This window comes from Arvicanthis niloticus, chromosome 23, assembly GCF_011762505.2.
Source record: "Arvicanthis niloticus isolate mArvNil1 chromosome 23, mArvNil1.pat.X, whole genome shotgun sequence".
NCBI classification, from domain to species: domain Eukaryota; kingdom Metazoa; phylum Chordata; class Mammalia; order Rodentia; family Muridae; genus Arvicanthis; species Arvicanthis niloticus.
The window spans coordinates 37,028,825-37,048,264 of NC_133430.1; the positions used below are offsets into that span (position 1 = coordinate 37,028,825).

Consider the following 19,440-nt stretch of genomic DNA (forward strand, 5'->3'; position numbering starts at 1 on the left):
ATCATGTGACAGGAAGTCTCAAGGAGGGCAGCTCAAGTCTTAATTAATTCAGTGACTCCCTCCCTACTTGGTCAGTAACCCAGTTCTTCCCATCTTGTGCACTACTAACCTCAGCATGTCAGCTTAATTGTTGGGCCAGCTCTACTCATGGACACAGGATGCTTATAGCTGATTCAGGAATCTTATTCAGCCATAAACAGCATACAACAAAAAAACAGAATTCTGCCTATGCCTCACTTTTTCTACTTACAGTTTATGTACTTATCTGTTCATTCATTTTTGAGACAGTCTTTCTATATATCCCAGAGAGTACTGAAATCTCCCTATGTAGACTAGGCTGACCTTGAACTTACAATCTTCCTACCCAGCCTCCCAAGTACTGGATTTAATTACAGGCATACGCCATCAGTCACCTGCCTCAGTTTTTAATCATTTCAGAAACCTTTTCAAGAAACTACCAAAACAGCATGTAGTGATTTACAAACCTAATTTCTATTACAGCATCTACTGCTGATTTCAGTATAAACATGATGCCCTGGATGGAGGAGCCAGAACAACCAGCTTCTTGCAGCCTCTGCCCCACAGGTTTGCTTCTTCTGCCTATATCTAACCTCCTCTGTCATATATGTGAACCCCACTTCAAACTTGTCCCTTGTGTTACTGTTCACACTGTTTACCTCTTAGACCTGATCTGGGTCACACGTATGAATCTTTACCCCCATACTTATAGTGTACTTTGCCGCACAGAAATAATTATGGATAATGAAAATAAATATGACCAAAGTGCTATATCCACATGTGTGAAAATGTCATAATTAAACCCATATTTTGAACATTTAACATATACTAATAAAAATTTTAAAGCTATGCTTTATTGAGGAAAAGAGAACATTTATCGACAGATACCCTTTGGATGCCTCAGATCTGGAACCAATAAAGATGGTTTCTTGGGCCAAAGGGTCATAACATCAGGCACATCTGTCTACCTCTTCTGGATGACCTTCAACAAGGAGATCATGAGGGCTACACCACAGAAGAAGAGGGGAGCCAGAGGGAATGAGGGCCATATTTAGGGAGAAGGACTGGTAGAAGCTCACTTTTTTTTTTTTTTTTTTTTTTTTTTTTTTTTTGTATTTATGTGTCAAATCTATCTGATCATAATCCACGGTGGTACTGAATGGCTCTGTATTTTAAGCCATATTTCTCTCAGTTCTCATAATAAAATACTGGCATTCAAAAAGGCCTGAATGAACACCTAGCCTGGTCCAGACAGTATTGTGAGAAAGCTTCAGATGTATGGGTGAGTGGCTGAATAGGGCGACATGTAACTCACTGGACTAACAGACTGATTTCCTTTCTTCCATTTCTCCCTGAGAAAAGACACAAGGCAATGAGATAAACACAAATCTTTATTTCTCCAAAAATTGAGGTAAAGAGAACGGTTTAGGACAAAAAAAAATCTACATGGTGAAAAACGGGAAGGACCAGGTTCATGCAATGGCTCCAGGATGCTCAAAGAAAGAAATGAAGCTTGGCCAAAGTGAGCTACTTCTTCCTGAGTTGGTCCAGACTCCATGGTTGTGACTAGTATTTCATTTCAAAAAAAAAAAAAAAAAGAGGCCAATCTAGAGTGTGAGGGTATAGAAATGTGATTCTGGTGCTCCTATGAGCGTGTAAGTGTTCTGGTGCTCCTATGTCAGTGTTACCGCTGAGGAAACTGATCCAACTACCCAAGCTCCTCTACCACCCCCATGTTCGGCTCTCTTGCCCTAGAGAGCTGTGGATTCTCTAAGCCTTTGAGAATGATCTGGAAGTGTGACTATCATCCTGTACTACGACCTTGCCTCACAAAAATGCTGTGTGTATAAAGGGTTCCAGAAGGTTCTTCATAGGCAGGAGTCACAGCTTCAGCAAGCTAGGAGGATAATCCTTTCAGGTCAGCCTTCTCTGTGGTCCCCCTTTTTTCCAGCATGGATTGGGCCTGAAAAGGCCCTGGTCTTCAGGCCAACTATTCCCACTGGATTCCTAGAAGCTCACAGCTGACATTCCACAAGCGCTCAGCTGTCTTCTTATTCCGGGCCCTTGGGGATACCCACATCCTCTTGCAGTCACTGGGTAGGCAGAGAGGGTGAATGTTAGAATGAAAACTGGCCCTTGTGGAATACATTCCTCAAAATAGATTTCTAATGATATGAAATATGTGCACTTGACTTAAAGAAACTATACTGAAATGAATTCTTAAGTATTTCAGGGCCAAGTGTGGTAGCACAGCCTAAGCAATCCTAGCCCTTAGGAAGCAGAGGCAGGAAGATCAGGAGTTCAAAACCATCCTTGGCTCCAGAATGACTTTGAGTCTATCTTGGGCTATAATTAGACCATCTTGACAAACCAAAATATAGGGGCTGGAGAGATGAGTTGGTAGCTAACAATGTTTGCTGATCTTCCAGAGGACCTGAGTTTGATTCCCAGCACAATGTCAAGCAGCTTACAACCATCTGGAACTCTAGTTCCAGAGGATACAATATCCTCTCTGGCCTCCATTGCCTCACACACAGGCATATACTCACATATACACACATAAATTAAAAAAAAAAATCTTTAAAAAATAAACATGTATACCCATATACATACATAATTAAACTTTAAATAACAATACATAGGCTTTTTCTTTCTATAGTCTACAAGAAGATATAATACCAGATGGATGAATGCTACTTCAAAGTAATTGTGAGCAAAAGAGACATTATGAAATTATCTTCAGTTATGCCATGTGATATGAAAATGCCTGTAACCCTATGATGGCAAAGTCACAGATAATACCACATTTACTTTCTTACTAAGTTTAGAGAAACTCTGAATTCCAACCAGAGTGATTTTTGCCCAGTGGGCCCTATTTAAGCACTGTCCTGTTTTAAAGTGAGCAGAGGGAGTAAGGCCAGGAGGAACTACGGAAGAGAGACAGAACGCCCCATGGGGCACACTTCTATCTTTTATACTTATAAAACTTCTATATGGCCGGGCAGTGGTGGCACATGCCTTTAATCCCAGCACTTGGGAGGCAGAGGCAGGCGGATTTCTGAGTTCGAGGCCAGCCTGGTCTACAAAGTGAGTTCCAGGATAGCCAGGACTACACAGAGAAACCCTGTCTCCAAAAAAAAAAAAAAAAAAAAAAAAAAAAAAAAAAAAAAAAAAAAAAGAAAGAAAGAAAAAAAGAAAGAAAAGAAAAAACAAAAAAACCTTCTATATGATTTATAAATTTATAAAATATGATTCTGATAGAAAAAAAGCCTATCCTTTGACTGCCTTTTTTCAGCCTTGTTTGTTTATCTAAAAGTATACATGAGTTTATATCTATTTTTCCTTTTATTCAAAAGTGGGATCTTGTATTTAGTTTGGGGAAGTCTTTCTTTTGTTAAAATGTATTTTAGTTAGATAGACAGCAAATAAATGTATGTTCTTCTAAAAACATCTTAAATGATAAGGAAATACCTAGAAGTTGTAATCCTCTTTTATGCCTTGCCTGGCTCTTCCCACAAACTCCCTTGAAGTAACTGTCACTACGCACTGACTGGTCTGTCTAGACTATTCATTATGTTATGTGTAACAAATGTTTACATGGTTTTTTAAAAGATTTTATTTTTAATTATATGTATCTATGTGTGTCTGTGTGAGGGTCTGTGCATATGAGGGGGTCCCCTGTAGAGGCAGGAAGATGGTATCAGATCCTCTGGAGCTGAAGTTACAAGCAATTGTGAGACATTTGGTGCTGAGAACTGAACTGGTGTCCTCTGCCAGAGCAGTAAGGGCTCTTAGCTGCTGGGCTATGTCTCCAACGTTTATAGTTTTGTACTCTGTGGTTGGTTTGTTTGTTTATAACATTGTATCATGAAAATCCCTTATTAATTAAATATTTTCTGAAATCACATCAAATGACTATATAGTACCTGTCACATTCATAAGGCAATAATATTCAGGTTGTGGGGTAGATTTGCCCAATATTAATGGAATGTATGCCAGGCATGGTGGTGTACACCTTTAATTCCAGCACTTGCCAACCAGGAGGCAGAGGCAGGCAGATCTCTATGAGTTCAAAAAGTCTGCCTGGTCTACAGAATGAGTTCCAGGACTACCTAGACAGACCCTATCTCAAAGAAATAAAACACAACCACAACAAAGGATGCAAACCAGAAATAGGAGCCACATACATAATTTGAAATTTCCAGTGGCCACATTTAAAAAAGAAAAAGAAGCTAGGCATACTGGGCCATAGCTGAAATCCCAGCACTCAGAAGACTGAGACAGAAGAATCCTGTTTGAGGCCAGACTGGACTGCATAGGGAGAAGCTGCCTCTAAAGTCAATCAAGAAGTGGAATGTGGTGGTGGAATGCTTTAACCCCAGTGCTCAGGAGGCAGAGGCAGCTGGAGATGACTACATCAATCAACACACACAGCACACTCAGTTGAGTGGTAAACACAGCCCAGGGTTCAAGCAGTATTGGCTGCTGTCACTCAATCATTCCTCCATGGCAGACACTAAGCCTATTCTGATTGCTTTGCTTAAGAAATGGTGCCTCCTCGATTAGCCAAGGACAGCAGACAAACTAGGCTGGATTAAATCACAGAGAGGTAAAGAGCCTTTATCTTGGACTCCTTATTTGAAAGCTCTGGCTACATGTGGAGTTGTGTTTACATGTGATACCCAAATTTCTATCCATACACACCAACAGGCAAGACCAGTCCTGACAGCACTGAGGGGAAGGGTTCCCACTGGGTAGACATGACCTCCCCCTAGCATTTTATGATGCCAAAGAATTCAAATGTCAAATCAGCCAAGCCTTAAAGGAAAAAAAAATCCAGAAGGCCCGCTAACGTTCTTGCTAGAGTACAACCCAACAGGGAAAGCCTTTACAGCTTTCAGAAAGCAACGGTGCTCACGGAAAGGTGGCACACTGGACTAAAACAGAGCTAGAAAGCAATTCTTTCTAACTTAAGTCTCTTTGGAAAACTCACTGCAGTTGGTTTGCAGACCCAACCCACGCCTGGATTCCACCATCGGGGCACAAGGAGTTAGACTGGTGCGAAGCACCTGAGGGGCTGCAATTCTCCTGAGGGAGGGGCTGCAATTCCCCTGAGGGGCTGCAATTCTCCTGAGGGGCTGCAATTCACAGGCACACCGGGCACTGCCAGCTCCTACCTGAAGTACTTTCCGCTCAGGGGCTCCAGGCCCTCCGCCAGGGCGCAGTGCAGGCTGGTCTGAGCCCCCTGCCAAGTGGACTTGAAGAAGGGTGAGAAGAGCCGCCATAACAAGCACAACAGGTAGGAATGCCTTGCGATCTCAGATGAGACAACACCTGGGTGTACCACATAAGCGGTGACTCCAGTTCCTAGGACAAAGAGGACACAATAAGACCAGGGACACACTTTGTCCGAGTCCCTCTGACTCCTACAATCCTTCACCTCCTTCTTCCACAGAATTCCCCAAGCTCTGCCTAATGTTTGGCTGTGGGTCTCTGCTGCATCTGTTTCTATCAGTTGCTGGGTGAAGCCTCTCTGATGACAACTGGGCTAGACACCAATCTATGAGTATAGCAGAATATTACTAGGAATTATTTCATTGACTTTTTTTTTTTTTCTACCACCAGTCCTGTTTGGTTCTATCCTAGGTCTCTGGGCTATACAGCCTGGTCCTGGCCCTCCAGATAGTGTCAGTGCTGGGCTTCCTCTCAAAGCATGGGTCTCAAGCTGGACAAGTAATTGGTTGGCCACTTCCACAATTTCTGCACCATAATCTTTCCCCTAGCATGTCTTGTAGGCAGAACAAATTATAGGTCAAAGGCACAAGAAAACCCACAGAATCAACTAACTTGGGCTCACAGAGACTGAACCGCCAACCAGGGAGCCTGCATGGGACTGACCTAGGCCCTCCTCACATGTTATAGTTGTGGAGCTCGGTATTCTTGTAGGGCTCCTAACAGCTGGAGCAAAGGCTCTCTCTGACTCTGTTGCCTGCCTTTGGGACCCTTTCCTAGTACTGAGTTTTGTTGTTGATCCTTAACAGGAGAGGAGGGGGTCTAGTGTAACTGCAACTTGATATGCCATGGCTGGTTGATATTCACGGGAGGCCTGCCCTTTTCTGAAGAGAAATGAAAGAGGAATGGATTGGGGGGAGGGGAGAGAGAGAATCTGGGAGGAGAGGAGGAAGGGAAACTGTGGTTGAGATGTAAAATTAATTAATTAGTTAATTAATTAAAAGAAGGGACTTGGGAAATAAAAACCTAGGCTTCAAAAGGTTCTGCTCACCCTGCCTAGTAATGAGCTAACCTCTCTGAGAAAGATGGCTACTCAGCTCTCTGTGCTCCAAACGCAGAGTCCTATTTCAATGTTATCTTATATGGGGGCTTACGTGCTACTAATAAAAGCGTGTGGGAACTAGTAGTGTTAATCATTAATGGCAATATCTTTGCCATTCATACGGGAGAAGCTTTGGGACAACACTCTGTTTGAAAGGTTGGGGTAGAGGCTAGTTGGGCAAGCATATTTATGAGGAATAGATGGAGGGGTGTTGGTAGAAATTATGGGACATTATGCTGCCCCCAACACAACTCTGGCACCACCTCACTGTCTGTACTTTTTAACCTACCAGGTTCACACTGTACACTTTGCCTGTGTCATACCATCTCTTTTTAGGCTTTTGTTCGTTTGTTTGTTCGTTTGTTTGTTTGTTTGTTTGGTTGGTTGGTTGGTTTATACAACTTTACTGAAGGAAAATAAATCAGTTACTAGCAGAGTTATCACTGGAGCAATCAGCCACTAACAGCTTGCATCAGTTAGTCAGTGGGATATTAAACCATGTGATGGAAGATGGGCTAGTAACTTGAAGAAATTACTAGGAGACCTGTCTCCCAGTAATTTAAATGAAAACTACAGGCTTTGAGATTTTAATTTAGAAGGCAGAAGGTGCTCGACTTTCAGTTTCCACTCTCTGTAAAATAAGAGCGAGCCATTCCTTTACTGACACGCGTAACTTATCATATACTGTCCCTTCTGGTGATACTATAAATTCAATACCAGCTCTGCAGCCACATCAGTTGTGAACACAGAGTATGCCTTTACCAGTGGATGCCTTAAACAAGAAGAGACACAGCTAGAATGCCATTGCTTCCTTTGATGTGATGACAAGAGTGTCTCTCACAACCAAGTTAAAGTGACGATACTGGCCACATAATACACATATTCTATTTAAAAAACGTACCGATCTTGGACAACTTTTCACTTGGACCTATTTTAGAAAGTAGTTATTGTCCAAAGCTGGGGAAAAATAAAATGAAGGTGAGGTCTGTCGGGGGAGCAGCTGGATAAGAAAATCAACAAAGCCATTTAGACTTGGCTCCAGCTATCCCGCAGGTTCTTCTGAGTTGAAGGTGACATTCCACTGTCCTTCCAGAGTCTATTCCCAGGATGCACTCTCATCTACAACACTGTTTGTTTTGTAGATTGGAATCTCTGACACTAGGGGTACATGGGGCATGTAAGTTTGGCTCACTTTGCAGTGGACAAGGTAACTTAGGGAACAGCTCAAGCAGGAGACTGCTGTAGTCTCAGAATGTTGAGATAAATGATGCTATTCCTGCTAACATTTGGACAATGAATCCGATTGTAAATGCAGCCTTGGCTGGTTGAGAACAATGACACCATGGGGAAATAGACTATGAAAAAAGAATGCACTGATTTGGTATGGGTTGTCATCGGGCTGCTTAACTGTGGCTTCTTAAGGAAACATTATCCTCAATTGACCTGTAAGTCATTGTGGGGGAGGGTTATGGGCAAGTCACTAAGTTCCTTATTAATCCATTTCAACATACAGTCTGAGCACCTAGCTCCTCACTGCCTCAATATGTGTCCAAAGATCTGGCCAAAACTCTTGATCATCTGATGGTTAGAAAGTGTCTCTTCCTGATACCAGCTCTACCCAACACAGGTGTCACCTGCCACCAAAGTCAAACAATCTGTGCCGCCCTTTGCTTCTCCTTTTGGGGACAGGGCCTTCTTGCTCAACTAATCAGAGGTAGGAGGACTTATCAGAGGCTGGTCACATCTCCACTCTAAAAAGAGCCTTGTGCAGTAGTAGCATTAAGATTCACATACTAAAGAAGCTGAAATGCAGAGAAATTAAATAAATCGCCCAAGGTCATATCTAGTCGGCTGCAGACCAAAGTCTAATGCCTCACATGGAGTAAAGAGTGCTAGGTTCCAGAGTGAGAACTCTCAGCTACTTACTTAACAAATATTCCTTAATACAGTTGTGCCTTTCTTCATTTGTAGAGAAAGGAAAATAGTAGTGCCTACCTCATTAGAACAGTTTGGGGCTCATACGGTGCCGGGCACACAAAGCTCCCTGGCATTACTCCTCATTGTCAGGATTGCCCTAGTCTTCTGCTTTGGCATTCTGATACAGACTATTCCTCCCAAATTCTGAATTACTCACAATATCAAGTAGTCACCCAGACTCAGAGACATCAGAGCCCATAGCTTACCTAGACCCCAGGGAAGTGCAGAATTAGTAATAATTATAATCATTAGTCATGTGACAGTTGAGGAGGCAGTTGGGGAAGCTGAAGGTCTACATATATACAGCCTTCATATATGGAAGAACAAGAACTCAGGCCCAGGATCCTGGAATTCAGCCCTAACTCCCCAGTGGTAGGTAAGGACCCCTTTAGAGTTCAGCAGAACTCAGAGAAAGGCACACAGGAGGAAGAGCTCCAGGCTTACAGAGAGCCCACGTTCCAATTCTGACTCCTTTACGAACTATAGAAGTAATTCCTGAGGTACAGACCGGTGACTCCATTTGCTGTATAATCCTGATCTGGCTATTTCCACAATCTCAGTTCTGACCCATAAAATAGAAGAATAATACTCACTCTGACTGTTACAAAGGCTTTTTGTAAAAACAAAACAAAATAATAGAAGGCAAAGGTGTAACAAATGTCAGGTGACTTCAGTGTTCCAGGACCTCTTAGACGCAGTGATTCCTGTGGGACAGCCCCACGATTCTATAAACAAGCTCATTCCTTTCAGCATACAAGTTTCTTCTTGGAATGTACAATGCACTGGTAAAAATTTTCATGCTGCTTGAACTCACTGAGAAGCTAGTTCTGAAAGCTGGGTTGCCCTCCTTCAAGCTCAAGTACATTTATGTCAAATGTCTTCCAAAAGCCCCTGACCTTTCCTGGGTCAGTATAGCCCCTGGTTCTGTAATGGGGAGAGGGAAAAATGCTAAGAGTGTTAAAAAAAAAAACAAAACATTGTGTTCTTAGCCACTTGATGCTCCACCACTTAAATCCCAGCACTCAAAGAGGCAGAGGCAGGCTGATGTCTGAGTTCAAGGCCAGCCTGGTCTACAGAATGAGTGAGTTCCAGAACAGCCAGGGCTACACAGAGAAACCCTGTCTTGAAAAACCAAACCAACCAACCAAACACTGTGTTCTTGAGAACAGCTAGAAGGTAAAGTATTTCCAACCAAAGGTTACTATTGTCTATCCAACAACAACAACAACAACAACAAAAAGCCTGGAGAAGGAACAGGAACCCAGAAGTGCAGCTACTGGAAGCTCATCCATGGAGCAAAAGCTAAATGGGGGAGTTCCAACTGACTGCTTCAGTGTCAATAGTTGGTCTTTGCTGGACATTGTGGGTGCCTATTTTGATGATGTTGTTGTGTTCAGCCTAGGCTACTTGTTCTTTTACTTGGAGGCCGTTTTATGCTCTGTGCAGTTTTCTCAGTCAGAACTCCAACTGGCTGCCATGAAGGGGCTTTCTCAGTTAACTGTTGCTAGATGTCTGAAGACCCTGTTGTGGTATGTTATCTTTTGTTTCTTCTCTCAAATCAATGACTATTGTTGCTTCTTATAAATATTATTATCACCCCATTTGATAAGTTTTTAGTATCCATCAGCTGCTTCTACCTGCTACTCACTATTTATTCTTTTATTTTTTGCTTGCTATTACTTAATAAACTCACTTATTCAGAGCAAAAAGCACAGTTATCATTTTCTGGACTATACAGAAGACTACTTAAAAATATATGTTCAACAGCCTGGTTCCGGAAGTTTCTATGAACCTATAATCTGGACCAAGGATTCTGTTCTTGTCTTTGTTTTTCTAAAAATAATAAAATATTTATTTTGTTATTATTATTTATTTATTTTATTATTTTTATAATTAAAGATTATATATAATATAATAAAATAAATAGATATATAAATAATATTTTATAATTTTTAACATAATAAGACACTTAATATTTTATTATTTCTCCACACTTACCTTGGAGACGCTTGGCCAGCTCTCGAGTGAAAAGGACATTGGCCAGCTTGCTGTGGCCATACGCAAAAGCACGGCAGTATCGCTTCTGGCTTTGGAGGTCATGGAAACGGATCTTGCCAATAAGGTGGGCCACTGAGGATAGGTTTACCACTCGTGCAGGAGCAGACTCCTTCAGCCTTCCCAAAAGCAGGTATGTAAGAAGAAAGTGGCCTGCAGAGCAATCCAAAAGGAAAAATTTAAAGGTAGAATATCCCTAGGCTCAGGGTATGTGGATTAAAGGACAGGACTTCTGAATCAGATCTCTGCCTTCTGAGTGTGAATAAAGTTTGACACATTGAGTCACTCAGTGCTAACTGGTCACTTACTCTACCTTAGTCCATTCTCCAAAGCAAGGGACAAAGCTAGACTGCAGTAAGACAATATCTAATCTATATTTATGTACCTATAATTTATATACCTATCTGCTAGCCTCCGATATCTCTGTATAACTGTGGGCCCTCGCACTCATACAGAGAGAAAGCTATAGTAGTCAGGGAAAATAACATTTGCTTAGGATCCAAGGATATGCCCCATGCTCCCCTGACGAGACCCTTCGCTGGAAACTCTGAGCACCAATTTGTCTTGTATGTCAATGCCTCAAGGTTTACTTAGAGCAGCCCAAGGCTTGTTTCAGTTCTCATACGGATGTTACTTCCCCTGCCAAATCCAGATTGCTGAATACCCATAGGTTGACCCTGCCCAACAAGCCCTGCATTGCCACTGCCCCATCCAAGGATAACATTTTTTTCTCCCTAGCATCATCTAAGATAGGGCTTCTAGACAGAATGCACAGAGTCACGTTTTTGACTGTTTAGCCATGTATCTAGTGCAGGGGGAATCCTCTGAGGATTCTATGAGGCTCTATGAGGACCAGTGGAGATCCTGATTCAGGGCCATCTTCCTACAAAGAACAAGGTAGGTTGTAACTCACTTTTTAGTCACCCAAAGATACTTACCCAGATGGTTGACTCCAAAGTGGGTTTCAAAGCCATCTGTTGTCTTAGAATATGGACACATCATCACTCCTGCATTGTTGATCAAAATATGGAGCTTCTTCTCCTCTGTTGAGAACAATCAAGGAGACCTGTGGCTAGCAAGGCATCTTCTATCCACCTGTCACTATCCCAAGTGTTCACCTAGGCTTTCATCTGTGATTACTCTTTGCTGGGCAAGGTTATTGCTCATCTTTCTCCTGTCTTCCAAGATAAGGTGTTGGCTCAGAAGTCAGTATCTGTCCCCATCCGGACCTGTCTGTGTGATATGGTCTCTCCATTGTCACTGCGTTTCTAATTTTACCTGCCGATATCTTCCTGGACATCATTTGTTCATTTATATAGTCAATACATACTAACTACCAACTCTGGAGCAGGCCCACATTGATGGGCCCTGGGAAGACATGGTAAAACAAGGCACACCTAAACCTTGTCCCTCAAGTTCTTGGTATGTGTTGGTAATTTCCCAAGACACAGGAGCCTTTTGACAATGGCACAGACTCATCTAGTGCCTGTAGCCACAGAAGGTTGATTTTCTGGATGAAAGAAAAAAGCAAAATCTGGGCCACACCTTATGTCAAGGTACAAGCTCAGACACGGAGATAACACTTCCAAGATTCCCACTGTGGAGCAAAATGCTGATAAGGATCCTGCCCAGCCTGTCCACCCGCCATCCCTTTGCCAGTCCCCTGTCCAGCTGGTTTATGTCGCTAAACCTGTCCAGTGGGATCATGGGTATGATGCAAGAGCCATAAATGTCCTGGGTGGAGCAACCATCCCTCACTTAGTTTCCTGCCTTCCTGGCTACTCACTGGAACCTTACCTGCTAGGAAGCCCTCAGCAAAGGCTCGGATGGATTTGGTGTCAGATAGGTCCAGTTTCCTCACTAGCACCTGGGAGTTCTTGGTATCTGCTCGGATTTCACTAGCAGCAGACTCTCCCTTCAGCACATCTCGACACGCAATATATACTCGTGCTCCTGGAACCAAAGTAAACAGGGCAATGTGTGCAAAGGTATGGGAAGTGAGCTAGGACTGATAGGTAGAACATACTCAAAGCTGTCCCGACAGCAGTGGAGTGGCCATATTGCCACTTCCAAATTCTCACAGTGGGGCCAAGAACCCTCTAATATTTAATTCTGCTTAGTATCTACCTTAGAATAGCTGACTTCACCAATATTATACTGAGACATTATTCTCCGTACTTTCTGAAATGTATGGGAAGATGCAGGAAAAAAGGGAACTATGCTGAAAGCCAGAATAAGTTAGTGTCACACAGGACTTGGATTCCAGTTTCCTTAAATTCCCATCAGATCCTCCAAGCCCAGGAAAAAAGACAAGGAAATTCAGGCAGAACCCTAGTGAAGAGGGCGGGAGGTATGGCCCTGCAGAGACAGGACAGGACTCACCTCTTCGAGCAAGCTCTCTGGCTGTCTCCTTGCCAATGCCTGTGTTGGCACCTGTGATGACCACTACCTTCCCCGGGATCTGCACATTTGTTGTACAAACTCCACCAGCAATGAACTTCCTGTCGCCAAAGAGAGGAAAAACAACCACCATTTTCCCAGTCTCATGCTGAGATACATTAAAGAAATAAGGCCACATAAATCCAAAGAGGGAGGTCTTTAACTTGGAGTCATAAGACTTTATCATCTTTAGGGGTTAATTTGCATGGGCCACTTTTGGGTTGGGCAAGGTAGAAGCCAGCTCATAGACAAGAATTGAAAGGTCACGTGTCTGGAAGCTAAAAATAGTCACCTGAGCAAGCAGAGAAAGTGCTCCTGGGCCAATGGAGACATTCCTTGTCAGATAAAAAAAAGGTATCGGTCTAATCTCTAGACTCATGGGTCAGCTTCCTCCTCTGACCTACATTGGAATCACATGGGTGATACACATTAGAGAATTCAATGGTCCTGAGTGCTGCGGTTCCCACAGTTACCATAGGAACTAGCAAACAGCATCTGGGCTGACATATAACTATCCCTCCTTGGGTCTCCCCCCACCCCCGGCAGCTTCCTCTTTAGTTGAGAGAGATAGCATCCTGAGAGGTTTTCTGGCACCTTGTTAAGGATTTTCTTTAGGCCATTGGCACACAGAGAAGACTTTCTTGTTGAAAACAAGACCAGAGAGGCTAGAATACTTACTTCTTGAACATTACTGGCTGACAGACACTGAGCTAAGACACTTTTACACACTATCTTTTCTCGATACTTTCTATATGCACTGTCTAGCCTAGGCTAGACTTTCTACACTCAATGTTTATCCCAGGCTAGACACTTTCTACACTCATGAGGTCTATCCCAGGCTTGATTTCCTATACAATATCTACCTCAGGTTTAAACACTTTCTACACTCAGTCTACCCAATGCCAGAGAGTCTCTACACTCACTATCTTTCCACATTTTCCATACATACTACCTTTCCATATGTCATTTATATTAATTTCCCCAGCTATGTTCAGTATTATTTCTACACTAAAAAACAAACAAACAAACAAAAAACCTGAAGCCCAAAGATGTTCAAGTCATTTCTAAGGGTGGCCAGGACAAAGTACGATATTTTGACACTCTCTCCTCAGTATACCTACCTAACCTTCCTTTTGTAGGGGTCAGGGGGAAGGGTTCAAGACAGGGTCTCTCTCTCTCTGTGTAGCCCTGGCTGTCCTGGAACTTGCTCTGTAGACCAGGCTGGCCTCGAACTCAGAGATCTCTCTGCCTCTTGAAGCAGATCTCTCTGCTTCTTGAGTGCTGGGATTAAAGGCGTGCATAACCACACTTGCCTCCTAACTAACCTTCCTAATTGTCAACAGCTTTTAAATTCTCCACACAGAATAGCCATTTCTTGACACCTCCATAAATCCCCAATGAATTATTTCCACCACACTTATTGAGAGAAGCATCAAGAGAAGAGAGTTTGTTTCCTTCCCAGAGTGCCTACTACTTGACGATGAAGTCCCTATGACACCCACCATACCTAGGAACAGAAAAGAAAGGGAAAGTGTCAGAGAAACCTAAAGAGCCAGGACAGTCATCTACTCCGCCTTCCTTTAGCATCCGAATTCAAATCAGCCCCACCTCCTCCCACTCAGGTGCTTCCTTCTCATTTTCTTTCCCCACAGCAGCGGCATCCATAACCCCTCCTTTCCTGTTTTTAAATGCACTAATCTCGTCTTTGCAGCCTTCCCTCCTTCTTCTTTTAGCAGTCGAAACCAGCTTTGTAAAGTATCTTTGAGTTGCTGAATTAAGACAAACCTGATGGACGGAGCTGTCAAATAAAAGATCGACAGGAAGGACGTGAGCAATACCAAGACAGACAGCATCTTGTCAACCGCCTTAGTTGCTGCTTCTGCAGCTTCCACCCTCAACCTGGCCCGAGGATCCTTCTCTGGCTCCAATTCCTGGAAGCTTCTGTTGACTCTTGGCTCCTCTCACTCCGGGGCACTCAGCAACAGGCTGGCTTAAGCAGTGCCCAGAATCTTACTTAAATCCGAAAGCCTCCAGAGCACAGCCTCCTGGGAGATGTAGTCCTGAAGGGGTGGGGCTTAAGAATGATGATCAGGGCTTCACCTTATACTGACGTAGAGAATTTGGCAAAACTGGAGTTTCCCCCCCCCCATTCTATTTTCAAGATAGAATATGTTAAATGTTATCAGCAAGCTTCATAAAAGCCACGCCTAGTGAGAAAGTCTTATAATCAACTTATTTGGCAGGCTGAAGCAGAATGGTCACTTGAGCCTCCAAATTCAAGAACGGCCTAAACAACAAAGCAAACTGTGTTAAAACAAAACCAAAAACCAAAACAAACAAAAAAGCCATGCAGACAAACAAAAAAACCTCCAAATCCTAATGATGCCTGAAGTATGTGTGATTAAAAATGGAAGAGAGATAGTCAGAGAGACAGCTAAGTGACTCAAAGCCCTTTCCGTGCAAGCCCAATATGAGTCCAATCCCCAGAACCCCATGTAGAAGTCAGATGTGGCATCCAGAAGAGTGGCTGCCGTCTGTAACCACAGTAATCCTAATTCAAAATGGAAACTGGAACGCAAAGGCCAGCTAGCCTCGAGGAAGCGGAACTGCAGCAGAATCAAGAGATACATACGTACCTTGCCTTAAAGAGAAGGTAAAAAGAGTGACCTGACTTCTGAAAAATTGTTCTCTAATTTCCATATGCATGTCCCTACAAACCCATAAATAAATAAATAAATAAATAAATAAATAAATAAGGCAGGAAAAATGGCTCAGCAGGTATCAGCAACTGCAAACAGGCACAATGACCTGAGCTTGGTTCCCCGGTTCCACAGCCAACTCCCCAAGTCATATGCTATGACTTCCATACACATGCCGTGGCCTGTGCATTCCTGTACTCACATATATACACCCAATTAAATAAACAAAAATTAAAATGAATAAGTTGAAGAAATAGGGTGGAGAGGTGGTGGCTGAAGGTCCTGTGGGGCTGGCAGTGTGCTAATCTTTGATCTCCCTGCTAGTACACAGGTATGCTCACTGTGAAAATTCATTGAGTCAGATGCTTTTGATTTGAGCATTTTGTGTGTGTGTGTGCTTTATGTTACACTTCAATGAAGTTGACACACCCGATGATACGTCAAGGGAAGGATATAGTGTTTAAGTATTCCCAAGATAGACTCAAATTCCTGGCCCAACCCCAGCTATCACCCTTCAAGCTCTATGGTCCTGGGGAAGTTATCGGGTCTTTCTGCTACCTCTGTTTACCTGGTTATCCAATGGGAGTGATTATCACTTGCAAATCTCCACATGGACCGCTCACCTCAGATGATTCACAGGTTAGCCAAACTCTGGGGGATGACACAGCAGTGGGCCCAGGTGAGGTCATGCTCTATAAAACAGAGCCAAGGAGCTGCTCTCTGATTTGACCTTTGGCGGTGATTTGTCAAGTGGAGTCACACGGCTGTGGCTGATGTCATCACTGTTCAGAATATTCTGTAAGAACAGAGCAAGCGTGGAAACTATAAATGCTTCTTCCTCTTCTTCCATTCCTCTTCTCCCCCCTCTTTTCATCCTCAAATGACATATCCCGGCATCCAGATGAGAAAAGTGGGAGCTTAGCATGGCCCCCAATGGTTTCCCTAAAAGGTCTTTCATACAATAATGTGTCCAGTTCTAGTCATGAGCAGTTTGCTGCTTTACCTGCATTCCTACTCAGAACTATACCAAAATGAAAGAAGGTTTTGTCGTTGTTGTTGACTGTGGGGTTTTGTTTGTTTGTGTTAGTAGGGGGAGGTTGTTTGTTTTGAGTTGAGGTCTTACCATATAGCCCTGGTTGGCCTGGTACTAGATCAGGCTGACCTCGTATTCACAAAGATTAGCCTGCCTCTGCCTCCCAAGTGTAGGATTAAAGGTGTGCAGTGCCACCAGCTCTGCTTGTATCTTGTTTATTCAATAAGGAGTCATTGTTCCTCTTTCTTCATCTTTTTAAATTTTATTTTGAAGTATGAGTATGGGGGAAGATACATGCCTATGAATGCAGGTATCCACAGAGGTCGGCTTCAAATCTCTCTGGTATAGGAGTTATTTACAGATGCAAGCCACCCAGTGTGAGTGCTGGGAGTTAAACTAGGGTCTTCTGCAATAGCAGTAACATGTTCTTACACACCCCTGAGCCATCTTTGCAGCCTCTCTTCTTGACCTTAAAAGGTAAAATAGCACATCAACTTTCAAAAAAAAAGTTTGCTTTGAGAGCAAAATGCAATTGACTTCCTCCTATAGATAGCATGCCTTTAACCTGTAGCAGGTGCCATTTGGGGTTATAAAACGGTAAAGGACTATGTCTTGCCAAGGAGACTCAGCTCAGCCTGAGCTCCTATCCCTAGGAGCTCTCTGAAGTTGACTATTCTGTGCACTGGAGAGTGTTTAGCAGGATCTCTTGGCTCCATTCAGTAAACCGCCTATGCACTACTACTGTGACAATCAAAAATGTCTCCAGACATTGTCAACTGTCCACTATGGGTACAGTCACCTCAAAATGGGAAAGACTGTCCTTCGGGTTGTCGGGCATATGGGAGAATCCTGGTATGTGATTTTTGGCTCTACAGCTACAGAGTGAACCCAGAGCCTTGCCCATGCTAACTGCATTCTCTAACACCGAGTTACAGCCCAGCTCTGATAGCTGTGATATTGAAAGGATTTGAGCACAGTCAAGTTTCATTTTGATCCCATGCATTTTACACAGGTTCAACTAATCTGCTTACTGTTCACCTAATCTGCTTACTGTCGGTAGCAACTGACTAGTATCTCACAGGGTCTGGGATGCTGGTCATCAACTAATCATTTCAACCTTCCAAACTGTATTTCTCACAGTTCTATTCTATCTACCTCTGCCCACTCTGTTAACCTACAATATCTGGGATCTGTGCATGTGAACAAGTCAAAAAGCATTTAAGAGCACTTACTGCAGAGAACCCAGGTTCAGTTACCAACCCCAACATGGTGGCTCACAACAGTCTGTAATTCAAGTTCCAGGCATACACATGGTACACATGCATACATGCAGGTAAAATATTTATATAATACAATAAATATATTATTTATTGTATAAATTATATAAATTGTATAAATAAATTAAAAAATAAATATATTTAAAAATGTCAATAGCATATCACTGAGTTTTAAAAACTAACACTTGCTATAATATCACACAATTCAGAAAAACTTATTACATTTGTATTAAGTAGATTAAGTACATCAATAAAATAGCATAGTTTGATGGACAGGGGGAAGTAAAACCAATGAGTAACTGTATTATTTACTGTATTTAAAATATTTTAATTATATTTATTTATTGGGGTGGTACATGTGTCATAGAGTGCATGTGGAGGTCAGAGACAGCTTTCAGGAGCCAGTTCTCTCCTTCCACCAGCAGGGACTCAGGAACTGAACTCAAGAGATCAAGCCCCACAGTAAGGACTTTTGCCCACTGAGCCATCTCTGTGGCCATACTGTATCTATGTTAAGCACATGGTAAATCCAGCATGCAAAAATGTAAGTGTAGAAAGTAGGCAGTACTGGTTGGATGAAACTCTACAAACACTATGAATGTTCAATATTTTTCAATTTAAGATTTTCCAAACATTTTGAAATGTGCCTGCACATAGACCTTTTGCTGTGGAAGTCAACCCAGGAAATATTTCAGAATGAAGACATGGGACATTGCTCTAACCCACCCCCTTATGTCCTACCTCTACATTCTCCACAGCCCCATTTATCTTTACTATCCACACCTTCCCCCTTCCCCTACCCCTTGCTTCCATATATGTCTTTACCTCTTCATTAAGACAGTCGTAACGGTTTAACTTATATCTCTTTTGAGCACCTTTTGTTCAAGTTTTTTCAAGACAGGGTTTCTTGGTGTGGCCCTGACCTGACTGTCCTGGAACTCACTCTGTAGACCAGGCTGGCCTCAACACAGAGATCTACCTGCCTCTGTCTCCTAAGTGCTGAGATTAAAGGTGTGCACCACCACGGTCCAACCACCAGCCAGCCAATACGCCCCACCCTACTGGGGCTCTATCGTTTATATATTCTCTGAAAAGTCCTCAGAATTCCAAATCTCTCACACTCACACAAACTATCTGCAGCTGGTGAAATCACACCCCTGCCAGAGCACAAGGAAAATCACAGTCAGCCACTGTGGACAATCTAAAGCCGCTCTGTATCCCTCACCTTGGATAAAAATGAAAACACATTCTTATAATATTTCTGTTTTCAAAGAAACCAAAATTCTCATTACAAACCTCCATGTTACTTTCTTGAACTACAGGCCACATGGAAGTGGTATCTTTCTAGGTTCAGACTTAGGAATCTTCCTGTCTCTTAACTGTCACTCCTGGAAAACAAAATCATCTTACTAGAAATTCAACACACAAGATTTGCATGCATAGCTAAAATTATATTCTATCGTGTACAGCTGTAACCAGTTTCCTATTACCTGAATCTTTGCTTTATAACTATCCTATGCAAAGAAATTTATAGATACCAAATAAAATTTCTAAAATATGAGAAGAAAACAGGAGGAGAAAGAAGAGGAAGAAGGGGAAGAGCAGGAA

General features: G+C 42.6%; 1 protein-coding gene across 3 annotated transcripts; it reads right to left on the reverse strand.

Annotated features, from left to right (window-relative positions):
- Window positions 1-1,391: 1,391 nt before the first annotated feature.
- On the reverse strand, window positions 1,392-14,822 carry Rdh12 (retinol dehydrogenase 12). Of its 3 annotated transcripts, XM_076921857.1 has the most exons (9): window positions 14,609-14,822; window positions 14,149-14,330; window positions 13,116-13,223; window positions 12,767-12,885; window positions 12,182-12,337; window positions 11,323-11,427; window positions 10,328-10,537; window positions 5,196-5,385; window positions 1,392-2,111 (listed from the first exon to the last, which is right to left on the reverse strand). In XM_076921857.1, the coding sequence occupies exons 3-9, from the start codon at window positions 13,154-13,156 to the stop codon at window positions 2,009-2,011; spliced, it is 924 nt and encodes a 307-aa protein (XP_076777972.1). In that variant the 5' UTR covers window positions 13,157-13,223; window positions 14,149-14,330; window positions 14,609-14,822; the 3' UTR covers window positions 1,392-2,008. The 3 variants fall into 3 exon arrangements, with proteins under 3 accessions (XP_076777972.1, XP_076777971.1, XP_076777970.1); XM_076921856.1 differs by lacking the exon at window positions 14,149-14,330; XM_076921855.1 differs by lacking the exons at window positions 13,116-13,223; window positions 14,149-14,330.
- Between the last annotated feature and the right edge of the window lie 4,618 nt (window positions 14,823-19,440).